At 37.9% G+C, this 20,787-nt stretch overlaps 2 protein-coding genes across 2 annotated transcripts; both read left to right on the forward strand.

Moving 5' to 3' along the window:
* The first annotated feature begins 12,038 nt into the window (after positions 1–12,038).
* On the forward strand, positions 12,039–12,807 carry LOC121514047 (lactose-binding lectin l-2-like). The gene has a single exon (XM_041794114.1). It carries the CDS (start codon positions 12,075–12,077, stop codon positions 12,555–12,557), a length of 483 nt encoding a protein of 160 aa, XP_041650048.1. The 5' UTR covers positions 12,039–12,074; the 3' UTR covers positions 12,558–12,807.
* A 4,870-nt stretch (positions 12,808–17,677) lies between these two features.
* Positions 17,678–18,500, forward strand: LOC121514061 (lactose-binding lectin l-2-like). Its single transcript, XM_041794131.1, has one exon. The coding sequence runs from the start codon at positions 17,736–17,738 to the stop codon at positions 18,216–18,218; it is 483 nt and encodes a 160-aa protein (XP_041650065.1). The 5' UTR covers positions 17,678–17,735; the 3' UTR covers positions 18,219–18,500.
* Positions 18,501–20,787: the final 2,287 nt, after the last annotated feature.

Below are 20,787 nucleotides of genomic sequence, written 5' to 3' on the forward strand. Positions count from 1 at the left end.
GCACATCAATAAACTGTCCCGTCAAAGTGTTTGTCTATAGATTTAGCACAGTATCATTGCCTAGTGCTGAAACTAAAATATACCCTGATCCAAATAAATTCATACTATCTTCACAAACTATACGTTTCTTATTGACAGACAAGTATAGTTTTGTGATTTCTTCACGGATGAGCCCCTAAGGTAACACAAAACTATACTTGACTGTCCAATAGAAAGCACAGGTAAAATATGTAGTCAAGCTAAAGTTACATGTTCTAATGTGGGTTATTTTTCATTTAGAATTTGCTGTGGGCCAATTTAAAATGGGCCAAGGGCTGCATTTGGCCCCCTGGCCATAGTTTGGACTCCCCTGGCTTAAGTAGAGCAGTCATCCTCCAAACTGAAGCTGATTAAGAACCAGCTAAGGAACAGATGTTGGCAGGTCAGGCTCCACTGAGAGAGATATCTCAGTTAACCCAAACAGGGTCACTGATATCTTCAAACATGGCCAAAAGAAAGCTTCTTCTGTGATTTCAGCGCCCCTTTCTTGGAGTCATCTTTAATTGGCATCCTGATATTTGTAAATAAATCACTGAATAGTTCATAATACTTCATTTGTTTCAATACAGAGGTGTGGTAGGTTTACCCACATAATAATAAAATTGTATCCCATAGTTCTAATTGTTTTACTATGAGTAAGTAACATTTGTGCTCTGGTGCCTTTTTTAAATCATTTTTTGCCCCTGGGCCTCAAATATCCTGAGTCTGTCACTGCCTTACTGAAAAACAAGTAACTATCTTAAGGACAGAACTAACATTTGCAAAGAAATAGAAATAACTGACTCTGATTTTCTGAATTAAATAAAGAAAGTTTGGATGAAAATGTGGTTGAAATTGTTGCTTTGGTTGTACAATAACTGCTCAAACAAGCCTTTCCGGGGGTAGCGGCAATCTCTGATACCAGAACATCTGAGGCATCTTTGAACAAGTCCTGTTGTGAGCCTGTTTACAGTTATGAACACTCAACATTTGTTTACATCCTAAACATGCAGCCACGATCTGAGCAGATGTGAAAAGAGCTCCGCACTCAGACAAGCTCCGAGTGGATGCTTTTTTTTTTTTCCTGATGAATCGGCTCCTTAGAGTAAACATGAATGCTTCATTAGAGGGGCAAATGGAAAAGTGAGTGTTTATGATCCCAATTACCACCTTTGCTTTAGTGCCTGCTTTAATCATAACCATATTCTTCTACAAAGCCTCCCACTACACCACCACACACAGATAAACTCAGCTTCAGTCTGCTCAGTTGTGTCATGGCAACACGCAGCGTGTAAAGACATACAACTCTGTTTGCACTTTTAAACATTCATTAATATCCCTGAAGTTGCCTTCAGAACACAAAAATCTTTATTTCCCAGCTGCAAACGACTTTTATCTTTTACCAGCTAAAACGTGAGCTATCAGACTTGTATTATTCCTCACTTACCGTAATTGTTTTTATAAGTTTCCCTCTTCAGGCCTTCTCCTCGTAGACTGGCTCACGCAGTCAAATAACCTGTGGCACAAAACCTTTCACCATGATGATCATCATTATAGTTAATCACTGTTCATTTCCAGTTTCACAAGAGGCCACAAGATCAAAAACATGGAGTATTTTGAGCATTTTCCTATGGCATGGTCGACAACAACAGTTAGGAGTAATTGAAACAATATGCAGCCAATCAACACTCACAGTTACTGAACCATCACCACAGTTTGCAGATATCGTGATAATGGTGTGAGCGTGTTTGCCCTGTTTCTGCACTTTGCTTTCTTATACGATACAGCAGCAACACCATCTTGTGGATGTATACGGTAAACTCACTTTAAAGCTGCACCCATGTGGGCTAAGGTCTAGAAGGCCTTTAACCCCTTCACCTAGAGACCTCTGAATGCTGGAGGAGCTTTCTGTGAAACACGCTGTCAGTAGGCAACAGGTTACTGATGGGATATTCTATAAAATAAAGGTGACATGTCATCTTTTTTATGACTTTTTTTTTTTTTACTTTTAAACCTTTAATTTGACTAGATAGGACACTGGATAAAGTCAGAAACTAAAGAGAGAGAGGGCAGGGAATGATGTGGGAAAGAGGCCACAGGTCACATTTAAACCCAGGCCGCCCACACAGACAACAACCTCTGAATATGGGGCACACAGACACAACAAAACTAGGCTACTGGCACCCTGACAAGTTGTCCTTAATTAAAGAAGATAAGCTTCAAGGCTAGAGGCTTCATTTGCAGGAGAAAAATTAGCTGCAGTATCTCTGAGTATTAGAACGATAACAGCAGCTCCATCAGTGCTGCATTGCTGTGTTACGGTCAAAACTCTATGGGAGAAGATAGCAGGTAAATAAATTAAAATGAATTATAATGGTGTTTGTTTCATTTCAGATGTTTGTACTGTCTAAAAGTAAAGGAAGCTGACTTCCTTTCTGGATACAGACCTGCTTTTATTTTGAAAGAAAGTAAGGAACTATGCGCAGATCAACATAAATATAACCACAGAAAAAAAAAGAATTTTTATGGATTAAAAGGGACATAAGGAAAAAGTAAAAAGATTAATGTTTAGTAACACAGGGTGCAGATGACTTTTGTCTTGTCAGCTGAGCAATGGCAGAAAAAATGGCAGTAACAAACTACTGTACTCAAGTAAAAGTACAGTTACTCTGGTCAAAGTTCACTTAAGTCAAAGTACTGATCATACATCTACTCAAGAAAATGTTAAAAGTATTTAATGTTAGTTTACTTTACATACGGAGTAGATACTGAGTGATTTTTATAGTAAATTTGATCTTTACTTATTATCAAGAACAACAAGAGAATAGATCTCTAACCAGCTTGTTCGGGTAAAGTCTCATCTCTATAATATAGTAGTTAGATATTATATAGAATGACAGAGCTGCAGAAATTCATGTAAATCTGTGGTGTGGTAACCTGACACACCAGATGGATGTGTTTCACACATCCATCTAGAAAACTTTCAATACTAAGGGTTTGGAAAAGGGCAGAGGATTTGAAAAATAACTTGGAGTGTGATTGGATGAACATTCTGTCTGGCACATCTTTACGGGCCAATCAGAGCAACAAAACATGTAGCCACGTAGCTGCGACCGAGGTGCAGGGTATCAGTACACAAAGTTTGTCGTTTTTGAAAAGAAAACAACTCACTGCTGTTCTATGTTCTTCTTTTAACTAAGAAATGTCGTCAAGTTCTGATAAAACTGGCCCTCAAGCAGCATCTACACTAAGCTCTTCCGCCATTATTGCACCGGTCTGTTGTTGCTGCTTGCTTACGTCACGACTCTGCCACGCCTGAAAGTACTGCACCTCATCGCGGATTGGTCCTGCCACTTTCTAACCGGGCCCAAACAGTTCAGACGGGAGCTTTGCAAGATGGATTCACCAGTGAGAAACACGGAAACAGGCGTATCCATCTGCTTTGCAAGGTTAGTGGTATGGTGGCTCTCCTCTAAAAAGGACAAAGCAGAGAGTCAGCCTCATTGCAAGGCAATGCATACTAATGAAGGATACACTTTTTGCTTCCTTTAGGACAGTGGTTCTCAAGTGGTGGGTTGAGGCCCAAAAGTGGGTTGCGGAGATTTTTCAGGTGGATCACAAGCTGTAACACAACTGTGGCAAATGGGTGGAATAATACTTTTTAATTTTACCTTGTTTTTTCTGTGATAATGAGTATATTTCAGTCCCCTTCTGAGGATAAATTTTTTTTTTCCAAGATGACAAGATAATGCCTCAAATTACCAAAATGTTCATCAGGAAAAAAAAAAAAAAAAAAAAAAATCTTAGAAAAAATGTTTGCATGCAAACCCCTCCGTACCTTCACCCTTTTTGATGTGCTTGTTTCATTCCGTCTCCTCGTTCATGTTTTGTTCCAGGTAAGGTCCAAAATACTACATTTTTCATCATATTTATTTGTGCAGTTGAAAAGAAGGTCCCTGGTACACTTCACGGTCAGTACTTTTCTGTGCAGAGTTTGCATGTTCTCCCTTTGGATGCAGTGGTTGTCTCCGGGTACTCCAGCTTCCTCTCACCACCAAAGACATGCTCATTACTGATGACTCTAAATTGGCCGTAGGTGTGAGTGTGCCTGGTTGTCTGACTCTATATGTCAGCCCTGCTATTTACTGGCGACCAGTCCAGGGTGTACCCTGCCTCTCACCCAATGACAGCTAGGACAGTCCCCCCTGTGGGCCCCAATGGGATAAGCTGCATAGAAAATGGATGGATGGATTTCTCATAGAAGGCGTTGTTGGATCCTGATTCCTAACCAGTCGAGATCCACTGCTTTTAGTGCACCTAAAGTCACAGGTGAGAACCCTAACACAGCAATGTTAATTTCGTTGATGAAAACTATGACAAAAAATGTTTGGCGACAGCCTTTTTTCCACGACAAAAACTAGACTAAGACAAACAAAAAAAGATCTTTGATGACAAAAACTGACAAAAACCAAGTTTAGTTTTCGTCAAGATGATGAAAACTAGATTAAAATGTAACGTCGTTTTCGTCGGACATTCAAAATCCATATTATTTCTCCACTTTGGGTAAATCTGTCCAAAAACAATGTAGCTGTAGCTATTTTGTCTCTCAGCTGTAGAAAGCAGGGACCTCAGGTTTAGCAGAGTGTATAGAACACACTACTGGGATCTGGTACCAGATTTAGGCAAAAAAATAAATGCTTGGACTAAAAGTAGAGATTAAATGTGAGGACTTTTTATGGCTAACTACATAAAAATGTCTTGAGTTTTCGTCAACTAAAACTAGACTAAAACTAAAAAGTTTAGAAATGACTAAAATATTGCTAAAACTAAAATGCATTTCATTTCATTTAAAGACTAAAACTAAGACTAATATTAAAAATAGCTGCCAATATTAACACTGTAACACAGTGGGTAACTTCACTTATGGTGCAAATGTGTCTAGCAACAAAAAAACAATCCACCAGGAACAAAAGAACACAAGCAGGGATCACTGTACAACAGGCAACATCAAACCACAACTAAACACATTTTAACACTCTGCCCAAGGGCATAATGGAAAACTGTGCCCACACATCCCCCTGATTTGAAATGGCAGTTGGCAAAGTTTAGATTGACTCTTTACAGAGTAAACAGAGATAGGGTTAGGGGGTTAGGGTTAGTTCAAATCCACTGAAATATTTAAGTCTGAGATATCAACACTCTAGTTTTTGCTTTTTTGGGATGTGATGTGAAATCATTCTCTCTTCATGTGCTACAGAGGTGTAAAAAGTAAAAGAGCATTATACCCAAGTAAAAGTACAGTTACTCTGGTTAAAATGCACTTAAGTAGACGTATTGATTTTAAAAAAGTGCCCAAAAATGACTCAATTACACTGAGCTGAGCCACTGAGCTGTCTGTGAGTTTTTAGAGTGAAATGAGACATTAAGGAGCAGTGGTGGACTTAATGGTGGACGCTGCAGTGGCCTAACCAACAGTAAAACAAGAAAACAAACTATTTATCACAATTTTCAAAATGAATGAATTATAGACCTTAATTGCATTTAATGCATTGACTCTGATTATCCTGCTTTCACCAATAAAACCACAAGAACAAGCAAGAATGTTGGGACTATTTAGAGCGCCTGTACATGTAGTTTTAAGGTCTCCCTTCAGTGTTATCACCCAGGTATTTGTCATTTTCATCCGCTTTAATTTTCACTTTTTCTTTACCTTTTTCAGTGATTTTATTCTGCATTTTCTGGCCATTTATTTGCACATGATGTTTGTTCAATAAAACGCCTAATTCGTCATAAACTAAAGACCAAGTGGGGTGAATCCCACCTCAGCTGAAACTTTCTTTCCCTTAAAGCATCTACAGCACATTTAGTTCTAAAACACTGGCGCTGTTGGTCTCCAGAGCAGCATCAAATCAAACACAAGGACATTTGCGGCAGAGAATTTTGAAAAAAAAAAGGATGATTTTTGAAAAAGTAAGACAGAACTTTTCAATTCCAACATTTGATTTGTGGTCTTTGTCTCAGAGACGGTGTTTCCTGGGTTGGATACTTTTTCAGATTTTTGCATGTTTCTCATTTCACTCTTATTTCCTTTACATGCTTCGCATGCCAAATAAAGGGCTGCAGTTTTGTGTGGCAAGATGCGACAGTTCAAAAACACTGTGGCTCATTAAAGACTTCCTGTCAGCTTCACGAACCGGCCTGCTGTTGCTCTGGTTTGCCCTCTAAACCCACACTGGCCGGACCCTGGAATACCATTTTTATTTGTCATTTCTTTCCTGCACATGCTCAGAAGAGGGATAAAGGTCACTGCAGGATACTGTTAAGCTTTCTGTGATCTGTCATAGCAGCCTCATTCTACTGTCTATATTATGATGCTAAATCTTTATTTAACTAGAAAAGCACTTGGAGAGTGCAGACAATTAGCCCTATCTCCCAATAGTGAAGAATCCTTTAAAAAATTCCAGGATCCGTCCCCCTGTGCCCCCCAGCACAGCATTCGCTCGTTACTCCCTCCCCAGTGTGGTGGAAACACAGTGAGGCAAAGCAATGGCTTCACTACGGGTGCCAACAGATGCACCCATGGTCACACTGGAAGACTGGAAATCATGGCAGAGGGTGAATATTCCACTATTCCTCCCAGCATTGAGAGTATTCTCGCTACGATTCCCTGTCTTTCTCTCTGTTACGCTGCGACTCGTCTCCTCGACCAGGCATGCGTCTTTCAAACTCTATAAACTCCAAAACTTTGAAAAGAGACACACCCAAAAACTCCTGCTTGAAAAACTGCTGGTGGGATTGAAGCTATTCATGTCTGCCATCTCCTGGTGTAAAGTGGTAACAGCGCAGACCTCCACCATTAGCCCTTTCTCCCAATAGTACAGAATCCTTTAAAAAAATTCCTGGATCCAGATGGTGATCCGGATCACTCCCTGAATCTAATCAGTTCTTCCTTATGCCATTTCTGACATTTCCTGAGAATTTCATCAAAATCTGTCCACAACTTTTTGAGTTATGTTGCTAACAAACAAACTAACTAATTAACCTACCCGATCACATAACCTCCTTGGCGGAGGAAATTTAAAAAAAAAAAAAAAAAAAGGTATTTGGGGCGTTTGGTGAATTGATCAAACATATTAATTATAAATAAATCCAAACAAACCTATCACACATATATATGATGCAGTAACTGTTTCAACAATTCAAAGCCAGCCTGTGTTTAGTTAGAAAATCCTTTAGTATCTTCTGTTGAGACTGATAGATTTTAGGTTGAGAGGTGTAATTGTTTGCCAGGTGCTTTTGACCAATGATAGCACTCCATCAGAGCAAACACCGTTACTCAATTTGACCAAAAACGACCACCCGCCACCTGTTTCACTTTTGAAATGAGCTGGAATGTGGAAGCTGTTCCTCCGAGGGCGGCACCGAGGAACTCACACTCCCATTGATTACTATGGTGTTCAAAATTCTAAGTCTGAGAAAAAAATGAACGGGTGCACGGATCATCACCAAAATCTAATCGATTCTTCCCTGTCACTATCCCAATATTCTCTGACAGTTTGGTGAAGATCCGACTTTCCGTTCTTGAGTTATCTTGTACACATACAAACAAAGAAACAAAGAAAGATACGGAACCCTTTACATAACCCCCTGCTGATTTCATCGGCGTGGGTAAAAAGTTCGGTGTCCAGGATTAAGGTGATGTGTAGAAGTAGTTCCACAAATGGTGGGTTGCTTTACCTAAAGTGACTACAATAGCCACCTGTAGCTACCTGTAGCTTACCTCGTAAGCTAATGTAGCTGTGTTCACTTTAGCTAAAACAACCCACTGTTCACGTAACTACTTCTAAAATTTGTCTAGTTTCAGCAACATATGTAGCTTATATAGCCAATGAAGCCTCCTTAGCTTTAGCCCTAGCTTCGTTAGCTGTGTTTGAATGTTTTCATGTAGGAATAGCTTTTTTTTCCAGACTGAATGCTCTGCTTTGTTAAATGTTTTGTAGTTAGGTTTTACAGGTCAGGGGTTTAACTTTGGTATACTAATCTTTACCCCTTACTCTAATTGTAACAGAGAGTTTAATCTGATTTTATTTTGAAAGCTGTAGCTTGCGTTTTTGTTCTGACAGAGGCAGCATCTCACAGCAGTGATCTTCAAGGGGGGATTGCAGTCTGCAGCCAGACTGTCTAACTTGATTGATTATTCACATAAAAACGACATGTTTAAAAAATATGCTGATAAATCCCACTCTGTCACCAGAATTCACCTTTAAACTACCATCCTTAAAATTAATAAACACAAACATTTAAAAGACTGCTAGTGATATTGTAGTTGAACAGGTTCATGCAATTCTTCATAGGTTAATTATAAATGTGATTTTTCACGCTCAATTAATCACACAAAATTTAGTTAATTTGATTGTTTTAAACTGATTGGTATGACTGTTTTTAGGCTATAATCACTGGACAAGTTAAAATCCTATTTCAAGACATTAAACACAAAAAGTAAGGCCTGATTTGGTTGTAGTAAGTTTAAAAAAAATGTGAGTGAGGCAAGCCAAATATTAAAGTACTTTTATGAGATTTATTTTTACAAGGGATTAAACAAAACATTTGAGATTGGTAAAAAAACAAACAAACAAACAAACAAAAAAACATTTATACACTGACAGTACAGTTTTGGATTTTCCAGATCCCTGAAACACGCACCTTTCCTGATTTCAGATATAGTTCTCAATAGAGCAAAAAAAAAAAAGTAGTAACTCAACAAAAACAGAATGATTGAAAAAGTTTGTCCTTTAGTCCATTTTATGTCACTTTAGGAAATTTCATCAAACTTTAACCTTAAACACTGACCTTTATGGTGTTTTAAAGCTGACAGATGGTAAAATGGATCAGATTTGACTCAAACAGTATGTAAGCGTTAATGAGTCAGACTGTGTTCAAGGTGACTGTAATAAGAGGTCACTCCACCGTCTGTACTAAATGGCGTTCAGACAGAGGAACCATGAGTTTCAAGCTTGAGTAAGAGTTTTGATTTCAATAAGGCATGTTGTAATGAGCAGGACGAGTCACCACCTCAGCTGAGTCAGAGGAAGAAAGCTGATAGTTGAGGTTGGATCAGAAATTGCAGGGTTCAGGAAGAAAGAACAGGCAGTGTCTACTATCCTCACTGTGGACAGTTAGCTTGATGTTTATTTAAAGAGCAGCAGCCACATTTGTGCAGAAAACAAACCTCTGGAAATAAAGTCACTGCAAATCCTGTTTTGTACTCATTTATTTTCATAGTAGTGTTATTTTAATCTGCACACCTGCTGTCAATAAAACATTCCAGCAGTAATGAATCGAGAGCATTGTCAGACCAATATTTTGGGACTTTAACATCTGTAGTTTGACCCATGTTCCATCTTGCAGAGCTTCAATCTGATTCCTCATTCCAGCACATTCTGAGGATGAACAGTCCAGCTGGTGTCTTTTGAAAAGAGAAGGGTTTAGTTCTGCAAACCTGTAAGCAATGGCAAACAGTGATGCAGCTACAACAGCAGTTTTTAAAGAAGTGGAAAACATTTCTTTATCATAAGAAGAGCAAAGAAACCAACAAGTTTATTTATTTTTTTATTTTTTTGGTGGAAAAGACATTTTTATTCTTCTCCTGATGACTAAGACTTTAATTTACCAACTGGCTCCACTGATAGTGAACAACAACAAAGGCTTTTGTTGAGTTTGTATCATGTAGTTTACTTCCTGAGGTAGTGCAAACCTTTTATGCCATATGTTTTGTGCAACACATCTGGTGCCATGGTCAGTCCACAATACCATTAAACATACTTGTCAACTGTTTCAGGGGTCTGACCGTACATCACTGGCCAGCCTCACATCCAAGACACCATTTATCTGAGAAAGGAAGATCTGTAATTTGCCAGTGCATCGTATTTCCATTTTTAGATTTTTTTTTTTAATTTAAATGATTTTATAAAAAAAATCTGGCAGTTACATTCATGAAATAAACAGTGACAACATTAAAGACAAAGCAACATTTCATAAATAAAACAGATATAAAGTTCAGAGGTCTAATCCAGGAATATGTAAAGACCTGTTTCAGCTGTAGTTACAGGGTACATAAATGGTGGCTTGCTTTAGCTTCGCTAGCTTAAGCTAATGATAACAAAGCAACACTAGCTACATGATTAATGTTACAACATAAGCCAATGTTGCTAAATTGGCTTTAGCAACATGAGCTTTAGCAAACATAGCTAAAGCTAACATAGCTACGAAGATAACATTTCTAAGTAGCTCAAATAGCTGCTTTGTGAGCTTAGTTTTAGCTATGTTAGTCATGTAGCTTCATTTTCTGTAGCTAAATTAGCTGTGCAACGTGAGCTTTAGAAAATGAAGCTGAAGCCAAATCAGCTATGTATATAACATCAATATGTGGCTTATGTTTTTGCTTATCAATGTAGCTTACATTGCTGCTTGTGAGCTTAGCTTTAGCTACATTAGCCATGTAGCTCTGTTATCTGTAGCTAAATTTGCTTTAGCACCATGAGCTTTTGCAAACGTAGCTACAGTGAAATGAGACATTAAGGAGCAGTGGTGGATGCTGCAGCGGCTGAACCAAAGTGTGCTGAATGGGACAGAACATACTATATTTCACAATTTTCAAAATGAATACAATAATTATGGACCTTATTTGCATTTAATGCATTGACTCTGATTATCCTGCTTTCACCAATAAAACCACAGAAACAAGCAAGAATGTTGGGATTACTTAGAGCACCTGTACATGTAGTTTTAAGGTCTCCCTTCAGTGTTATCACCCAGGTATTTGTCATTTTCATCTTTAATTTTTATGTTCTTTTCTTTCCCTTTTTCAATGATTTTATTCTGCATTTTCTGGCCATTTATCTGCACATGATGTTTGTTCAATAAAACGCCTAACTCATCAGAAACTAAAGCCCAAGTGGGGTAAATCCCACCTCAGCTGAAGCTTTCTTTCCCTTAAAGCATCTACAGTACAGTCTGTTCTAAAACACTGGCGCTGTTGGTCTCCAGAGCAGCATCAAATCAAACACAAGGACAGTTTCGGCAGAGAACTTAAAAAAAAAGATCTTTTTTTTTTTTTTTTTTTTCTTTTAGTTGTCCTGAAAAGTAAGCCACTTGAGACCTCCACCCAAAGACACTTCCTTCTTTCTAATTCCAACATTTGATTTGTGGTGTTTGTCTCAGAGACGGTGTTTCCAGGTTTGGATCCTTTTTCAGATTTTTGCATGTTTCTCATTTCACTCTTATTTCCTTTACATGCTTTGCATGCCAAATAAAGGGCTGCAGTGCTGTATGGCAAGATGCGACAGTTCAAAAACACTGTGGCTCATTAAAGACTTCCTGTCGGCTTCAAGAACCAGCCTGCTGTTGCTCCAGTTTGCCCTCTAAACCCACACTGGCCAGACCACACCAGCCCTGGAATACCATTTTTATTTGTCATTTCTTTCCTGCACATGCTCAAAAGAGGGATAAAGGTCACTGCGGGATGCCGTTAAGCTTTCTGTGATATTTCATGTCAAAGTTTTTAGTGGCAGATCTGTCATAGCAGCCTCATTCTACTGTCTCTAATATGATGTTAAATCTTTATTTAATTAAAAAAAATATATATATATATATATATATATGGTGTTTGGGGCTTTTGGTGAATTGATCAAACATATTGATCATAAATCAAATCCAAACAAACTTATCACACATAGATATGATGCAGTAACTGCTTCAACAATTCAAAACCAGCCTGTGTTTCAGTAAAAAAATCCTTTAGTATTTTATGTTTGACAAAAAGTGACAAAGACTGATAGATTTTAGGTTTGATGTTGCATTTCTGGGTCAGTGTGTGTTTTTCTTGGTTTATTCTGCATTGTTGTGAAATTGTTTGCCAGGTGCTTTTGACCAATGATAGCACTCCATCAGAGCAAACACCCTCACTAAAACATATAAAAGAAAGTAGGTTAAACTTTTTGAAAGATTCTCAATATCATCCTACTCTGCAGATCCAGCTCTCCAAAGACTGAGACCCCATGATGCAGCTCTTCCTCTTCTTGTCTGGTCTGGCTTTAGTAGCCGTGTCTCCTCTGGCTGCGTATGAGCTGGAGCGTGGACGCTGTTCCTCTTCCTGGTACAACTTCAGAGGCCGCTGCTACAAATACACGGCCACTCATATGACCTGGAGTGACGCAGAGCACTACTGTGTGTCACAGAGAGCCAACCTGGTGTCTGTTCACAGCGAGGATGAGCATTACTTTGTCAGATTCCTTATCAGGTCCTTTGATCCTGCTCAGGGAAGAACCTGGATGGGGCTCACTGACATCCACAGAGAAGGCCGGTGGCTGTGGTCTGATGGCTGCCCGGCCAATTTTTTCTTCTGGTCAGCAGGGGAGCCGAACAACATCTTAAATGAAGATTGTGCTCACTTCAACTATGGGTCATATCGGAGATGGAACGATGTTCGATGTTATCTGTCATATCCCTTTGTCTGTGCAACCAGCACAGACTGCAGGTAAAGAGCTAGATGTTGGAAATTCTCCAGTTTAATGTGGACTGGACTGAAACCTGGACTGCCTGCTTTGAGGACAATACCCTCTGAACATGGAATGCGTGGGCATAATGACTATTCTACTGGTGGATTTAAAGAGGACATTTTCACTTTTATTTTACTGATAAATGTGCGACATTAACATCAATAACAATGTTGATTCCTGCAACTGAATACTATGCAATTCTCAAAGAGTGTATTAATAACAAGAATGAGCATTTATTGTGCAAAATAAACATATTCAATGTTATATTCCTTGGTCTATCATCTATTCTGTGTATTTGTGTTCAGGATAAATTTGGAAAAATACACAGAGTCATAAAAACACTTTCTTAAAAAAGGGTCGTTAGTGATTTTACCATTAAGGCTAAGCAACTGCAGTGCCTCATCTATACAGTGTACAACAAACATGATGAGAATGTGTAAATATAAATGCAGATGTTCATTTTATTCAGATGAAGATGTGTATTTTGGATGTAAATATGCAGGTAAGACCAAATGAAAACCATTCAAATAGATTTTGGTCATCATCATATCAAGCCAAGCGTAGTTAGGTAGATCCCCACTGACTTATTTAAACAATGAATCAAGTACTGTGCGGTTGTCCTTGAACTCTGTAACGATACTTCAAAAATCTGATTCTTAGTCTGTGCATATGTTAAATTTCTGAGGTGGGTCTGGCTGCAGACTGCAGATCTCAGACGCCCTCTCTAGCAGACCACAGCTATGAGGCTTTGCCTGTGTCAGAATGGAAGTAAAACAAAAAAACGGTAGGTGTACGGGATTAAGGTGATGTGTAGAAGTAGTTTCACAAATGGTGGGTTGCTTTACCTAAATCGAGCAAAGCTACAATAGCCACCTGTAGCTACCTGTAGCTTACCTCGTAAGCTAATGTAGCTGTGTTCGCTTTAGCTAAAACAACCCACTGTTCACGTAACTACTTCTAAAATTTGTCTAGTTTCAGCAACATATGTAGCTTATATAGCCAATGTAGCCTCCTTAGCTTAAGCCCTAGCTTTGTTAGCTGTGTTTGAATGTTTTTATGTAGGAATAGCTTTTTTCCAGACTGAATACTCTGCTTATTAAATGTTTTGGTATGCAAATCCTTACCCCCTTACACTAATCGTAACTGGACGTTTAATCTGATTTTATTTTGAAAGATGCAGCTTGCGTTTTCGTTCTGACAGAGGCAGCATCTCACAGCAGTGATCTTCAAGGGGGGATTGCAGTCTGCAGCCAGACTGTCTAACTTGATTGATTATTCACATAAAAATGACATGTTTAAAAAATATGCTGATAAATCCCACTCTGCCACCAGAATTCACCTTTAAACTACCATCCTTAAAATTAATAAACACAAACATTTAAAAGGTTGCTAGTAATATTACAGTATAACAGGTTTGTTTTTTAATGCAATACTTCATAGGTTAATGATAAATGTGATTTTTCACGCTCAATTAATCACACAATATTTAGTTAATTTGATTGTTTAAAATTGATTGGAATAACTGATTTTAAGCTACATTCACTGGACAAGTTAAAATCCTATTTCAAGACATTAAACACAAAAAGTAAGGCCTGACTTGGTTGTAGTAAGTTAAAAAAAAATGTCAGTGAGGCAAACTAAATATTAAAATATTTTTATGATACTTATTTTTTACAAGGGATTAAACAAAATATTTGAGATTGGTAAAAAAAAAAACAAAAACAAAAACAAAACATAACAAAAAAAACATATATACACTGACAGTACAGTTTTGGATTTTCCAGATCCCTAAAACACGCACCTTTCCTGATTTCAGATATAGTTCTCAATAGAGCAAAAAAAAGAAATGTAGTACCTCAACAAAAACAGAATGATTGGAAAGTTTTTCCTTTAGTCTATTTTATGTCACTTTAAGAAATTTCATCAAACTTTAACCTTAAACACTGACCTTTATGGTGTTTTAAAGCTGACAGATGGTAAAATGGATCAGATTTGACTCAAACAGTATGTAAGCGTTAATGAGTCAGACTGTGTTCAAGGTGACTGTAATAAGAGGTCACTCCACCGTCTGTACTAAATGGCGTTCAGACAGAGGAACCATGAGTTTCAAGCTTGAGTCAGAGTTTTGATTTCAATAAGTCATGTTGTAATGAGCAGGACGAGTCACCACCTCAGCTGAGTCAGAGGAAGAAAGCTGATAGTTGAGGTTGGATCAGAAATTGCAGGGTTCAGGAAGAAAGAACAGGCAGTGTCTACTATCCTCACTGTGGACAGTTAGCTTGATGTTTATTTAAAGAGCAGCAGCCACATTTGTGCAGAAAACAAACTTCTGGAAATAAAGTCACTGCAAATCCTGTTTTGTACTCATTTATTTTCATAGTAGTGTTATTTTAATCTGCACACCTGCTGTCAATAAAACATTCCAGCAGTAATGAATCGAGAGCATTGTCAGACCAATATTTTGGGACTTTAACATCTGTAGTTTGACCCATGTTCCATCTTGCAGAGCTTCAATCTGATTCCTCATTCCAGCATATTCTTAGGATGAACAGTCCAGCTGGTGTCTTTTGAAAAGAGAAGGGTTTAGTTCTGCAAACCTGTAAGCAATGGCAAACAGTGATGCAGCTACAACAGCAGTGTTGAAAGAATTGGAAAACATTTCTTTATCATAAGAAGAGCAAAGAAACTAACAAGTTTATTTATTTTTTTTTTTTTTTTTTGGTGGAAAAGACATTTTTATTCTTCTCCTGATGACTAAGACTTTAATTTACCAACTGGCTCCACTGATAGTGAACAACAACAAAGGCTTTTGTTGAGTTTGTATCATGTAGTTTACTTCCTGAGGTAGTGCAAACCTTTTATGCCATATGTTTTGTGCAACACATCTGGTGCCATGGTCAGTCCACAATACCATTAAACATACTTGTCAACTGTTTCAGGGGTCTGACCGTACATCACTGGCCAGCCTCACATCCAAGACACCGTTTATCTGAGAAAGGAAGATCTGTAATTTGCCAGTGCATCGTATTTCCATTTTTTGATTTTTTTTTTTTTTTTAATTTAAATGATTTTATTAAAAAAAAATCTGGCAGTTACATTCATGAAATAAACAGTGAAAACATTAAAGACAAAGCAACATTTCATAAATAAAACAGATATAAAGTTCAGAGGTCTAATCCAGGAATATGTAAAGACCTGTTTCAGCTGTAGTTACAGGGTACATAAATGGTGGCTTGCTTTAGCTTCGCTAGCTTAAGCTAATGATAACAAAGCAACACTAGCTACATGATTAATGTTACAACATAAGCCAATGTTGCTAAATTGGCTTTAGCAACATGAGCTTTAGCAAACATAGCTAAAGCTAACATAGCTACGAAGATAACATTTCTAAGTAGCTTAAATAGCTGCTTTGTGAGCTTAGTTTTAGCTATGTTAGTCATGTAGCTTCATTTTCTGTAGCTAAATTAGCTGTGCAACGTGAGCTTTAGAAAATGAAGCTGAAGCCAAATCAGCTATGTATATAACATCAATATGTGGCTTATGTTGTTGCTTATCAATGTAGCTTACATTGCTGCTTGTGAGCTTAGCTTTAGCTACATTAGCCATGTAGCTCTGTTATCTGTAGCTAAATTTGCTTTAGCACCATGAGCTTTTGCAAACGTAGCTACAGTGAAATGAGACATTAAGGAGCAGTGGTGGATGCTGCAGCGGCTGAACCAAAGTGTGCTGAATGGGACAGAACATACTATATTTCACAATTTTCAAAATGAATACAATAATTATGGACCTTATTTGCATTTAATGCATTGACTCTGATTATCCTGCTTTCACCAATAAAACCACAGAAACAAGCAAGAATGCTGGGATTACTTAGAGCACCTGTACATGTAGTTTTAAGGTCTCCCTTCGGTGTTATCACCCAGGTATTTGTCATTTTCATCTTTAATTTTTATGTTCTTTTCTTTCCCTTTTTCAATGATTTTATTCTGCATTTTCTGGCCATTTATCTGCACATGATGTTTGTTCAATAAAACGCCTAACTCATCAGAAACTAAAGCCCAAGTGGGGTAAATCCCACCTCAGCTGAAGCTTTCTTTCCCTTAAAGCATCTACAGTACAGTCTGTTCTAAAACACTGGCGCTGTTGGTCTCCAGAGCAGCATCAAATCAAACACAAGGACAGTTTCGGCAGAGAACTTAAAAAAAAAGATCTTTTTTTTTTTTTTTTTTTTGTTTTATTTGTCCTGAAAAGTAAGCCACTTGAGACCTCCACCCAAAGACACTTCCTTCTTTCTAATTCCAACATTTGATTTGTGGTGTTTGTCTCAGAGACGGTGTTTCCAGGTTTGGATCCTTTTTCAGATTTTTGCATGTTTCTCATTTCACTCTTATTTCCTTTACATGCTTTGCATGCCAAATAAAGGGCTGCAGTGCTGTATGGCAAGATGCGACAGTTCAAAAACACTGTGGCTCATTAAAGACTTCCTGTCGGCTTCAAGAACCGGCCTGCTGTTGCTCCGGTTTGCCCTCTAAACCCACACTGGCCAGACCACACCAGCCCTGGAATACCATTTTTATTTGTCATTTCTTTCCTGCACATGCTCAAAAGAGGGATAAAGGTCACTGCGGGATGCCGTTAAGCTTTCTGTGATATTTCATGTCAAAGTTTTTAGTGGCAGATCTGTCATAGCAGCCTCATTCTATTGTCTCTAATATGATGTTAAATCTTTATTTAATTAAAAAATATATATATATATATATATATGGTGTTTGGGGCTTTTGGTGAATTGATCAAACATATTGATCATAAATCAAATCCAAACAAACTTATCACACATAGATATGATGCAGTAACTGCTTCAACAATTCAAAACCAGCCTGTGTTTCAGTAAAAAAATCCTTTAGTATTTTATGTTTGACAAAAAGTGACAAAGACTGATAGATTTTAGGTTTGATGTTGCATTTCTGGGTCAGTGTGTGTTTTTCTTGGTTTATTCTGCATTGTTGTGTAATTGTTTGCCAGGTGCTTTTGACCAATGATAGCACTCCATCAGAGCAAACACCCTCACTAAAACTTATAAAAGAAAGTAGGTTAAACTTTTTGAAAGATTCTCAATATCATCCTACTCTGCAGATCCAGCTCTCCAAAGACTGAGACCCCATGATGCAGCTCTTCCTCTTCTTGTCTGGTCTGGCTTTAGTAGCCGTGTCTCCTCTGGCTGCGTATGAGCTGGAGCATGGACACTGTTCCTCCACATGGTACAACTTCAGAGGCCGCTGCTACAAATACATGGCCACTCGTATGACCTGGAGTGACGCAGAGCACTACTGTGTGTCACAGAGAGCCAACCTGGTGTCTGTTCACAGCGAGGACGAGCATAACTTTGTCAGATTCCTTATCAGGTCCTTTGATCCTGCTCAGGGAAGAACCTGGATGGGGCTCACTGACATCCACAGAGAAGGCCGGTGGCTGTGGTCTGATGGCTGCCCGGCCAATTTTTTCTTCTGGTCAGCAGGGGAGCCGAACAACAAATTTAATGAAGATTGTGCTCACTTCAACTTTGGGTCATATCGGAGATGGAACGATGTTCCATGTCGTCTGTCATATTCCTTTGTCTGTGCAACCAGCACAGACTGCAGATAAAGAGCTAGATGTTGGAAATTCTCCAGTTTAATGTGGACTGGACTGAAACCTGGACTGCCTGCTTTGAGGACAATACCCTCTGAACATGGAATGCGTGGGCATAATGACTATGCTACTGGTGTACCTAAAGAGGAAATTTTCACCTTTATTTTACTGATAAATGTGCGACATTAACATCAATAACAATGTTGATTCCTGCAACTGAATACTATGCAATTCTCAAAGAGTGTATTAATAACAAGAATGAGCATTTATTGGGCAAAATAAACATATTCAATGTTATATTCCTTGGTCTATCATCTATTCTGTGTATTTGTGTTCAGGATAAATTTGGAAAAATACACAGAGTCATAAAAACACTTTCTTAAACTAGAATGGCCATCTGAGGCGGCAGACCCACCCCTAACCAGCGTCACCGAGGAACTTGCGCTCCTATTAATTAATATGGTGTTCAAAATTTCAAAGTCCGAGAAAAACTGAACTGGTGCGCGGATCATCACCAACATCTAATCAATTCTCCCCTGTCACTATCCCAATATTCCCTGAAAGTTTGGTGGAGATCCAACTTTCCATTCTCGAGTTATCTTGTACTCATACAAACAAACAAACAAAGAAACGAACAAAGATACGGAACCCTTTAAATAACCCCCTGCTGATTTCATCGGCGTGGGTTAAAAAAGGTCATTTGTGATTTTACCATTAAGACAGAGCTAAGCAACTGCAGTGCCTCATCTATATAGTGTGCAACAAACATGAAGAGAATGTTGAAATATAAACGCCGATAGTCGTTTTCAGATGAAGATGTGTATTTTGAATGTAAATATGCAGGTAAGACCAAATGAAAATATTCAAATAGATTTTGGTCATCCTCATATCAAGCCAAGCATAGTTAGGTAGATCCCCATTGACTTATTTAAACAATGAATCAAGTACTGTGCGGTTGTCCTTGAACTCTGTAACGATACTTCAAAAATGTGATTCTAAGTCTGTGCATATGTTAAATTTCTGAGGTGGGTCTGGCTGCAGACTGCAGATCTCAGACGCCCTCTCTAGCAGACCACAGCTGTGAGGCTTTGCCTGTGTCAGAATGGAAGTAAAACAAAAAAACGGTCAGCGTCCGGGATTAAGGTTATGTGTAGACTCATTTTAGAAGTAGTCACATAAATGGTGGGTTGCTTTACCTAAAGCTATTAAGCTAATGTGGCTGTGTTCACTTTAGCTAAAACAACGCACTGTTCACGTAACTACTTCTAAAATTTGTCTAGTTTCAGCAACATATGTAGCTTATATGGCCAATGTAGCCTCCTTAGCTTTAGCCCTAGCTTGGTTAACTGTGTTTGAATGTTTGATGGAGGAATAGCTTTTTTCCAGACTGAATACTCTGCTTATTAAATGTTTTGTAGTTAGGTTTTACAGGTCAGGTGTTTTACTTTAACTTTGGTATGCTAATCCTTACCCCCTTACACTAATTGTAACAGGAAGTTTAATCTGATTTTATTTTGAAAGTTTTAGCTTACATTTTTGTTCTGACAGAGGCAGCATCTCACAGCAGTGATCTTCAAGGGGTGATTGTGGTCAGCTGCAGCCCGACTGTCTAACTTGGTTGATTATTCACATAAAAATGACATGTTTAAAAAGTATGCTGATAAATCCCACTCTGTCACCAGAATTCACTTTCAAAACTACCATCCTTAAAATTAATAAACACAAACATTTAAAAGGTTGCTAGAAATATTACAGTATAACAGGTTTGTCTTTTAATGCAATACTTCATAGGTTAATGATAAATGTGATTTTTCACGCTCAATTAATCACACAATATTTAGTTAATTTGATTGTTTAAAATTGATTGGAATAACTGATTTTAAGCTACATTCACTGGACAAGTTAAAATCCTATTTCAAGACATTAACACAAAACGTAAGGCCTGACTTGGTTGTAGTAAGTAAAAAAAAAACTGTCAGTGGGGCAAACTAAATATTAAAATATAATATAATATAATATAATATAATACAATATAATAATTAAATCATATAAATAATAATATATATATATATATATATATATATATATATATATATATATATATATATATATATATATATACATATATATAAAATATGTGGACTGTGGACAGTTAGCTTGATGTTTATTTAAAGAGCAGCAGCCACATTTGTGCAGAAAACAAACTTCTGGAAATAAAGTCACTGCAAATCCTGTTTTGTACTCATTTATTTTCATAGTAGTGTTATTTTAATCTGCACACCTGCCATCAATAAAACATTCCAGCAGTAATGAATCAAGAACATTGTCAGACCAATATTTTGGGACTTTAACATCTGTAGTTTGACCCATGTTCCATCTTGCAGAGCTTCAATCTGATTCCTAATTCCAGCACATTCTGAGGATGAACAGTCCAGCTGGTGTCTTTTGAAAAGAGATTTTTACTCTTCTCCTGATGACTAAGACTTTAATTTACCAACTGGCTCCACTGATAGTGAACAACAACAAAGGCTTTTGTTGAGTTTGTATCATGTAGTTTACTTCCTGAGGTAGTGCAAACCCTCTA

The sequence above is a fragment of the Cheilinus undulatus genome, linkage group 8 (assembly GCF_018320785.1).
Source record: "Cheilinus undulatus linkage group 8, ASM1832078v1, whole genome shotgun sequence".
Lineage (NCBI taxonomy): Eukaryota > Metazoa > Chordata > Actinopteri > Labriformes > Labridae > Cheilinus > Cheilinus undulatus.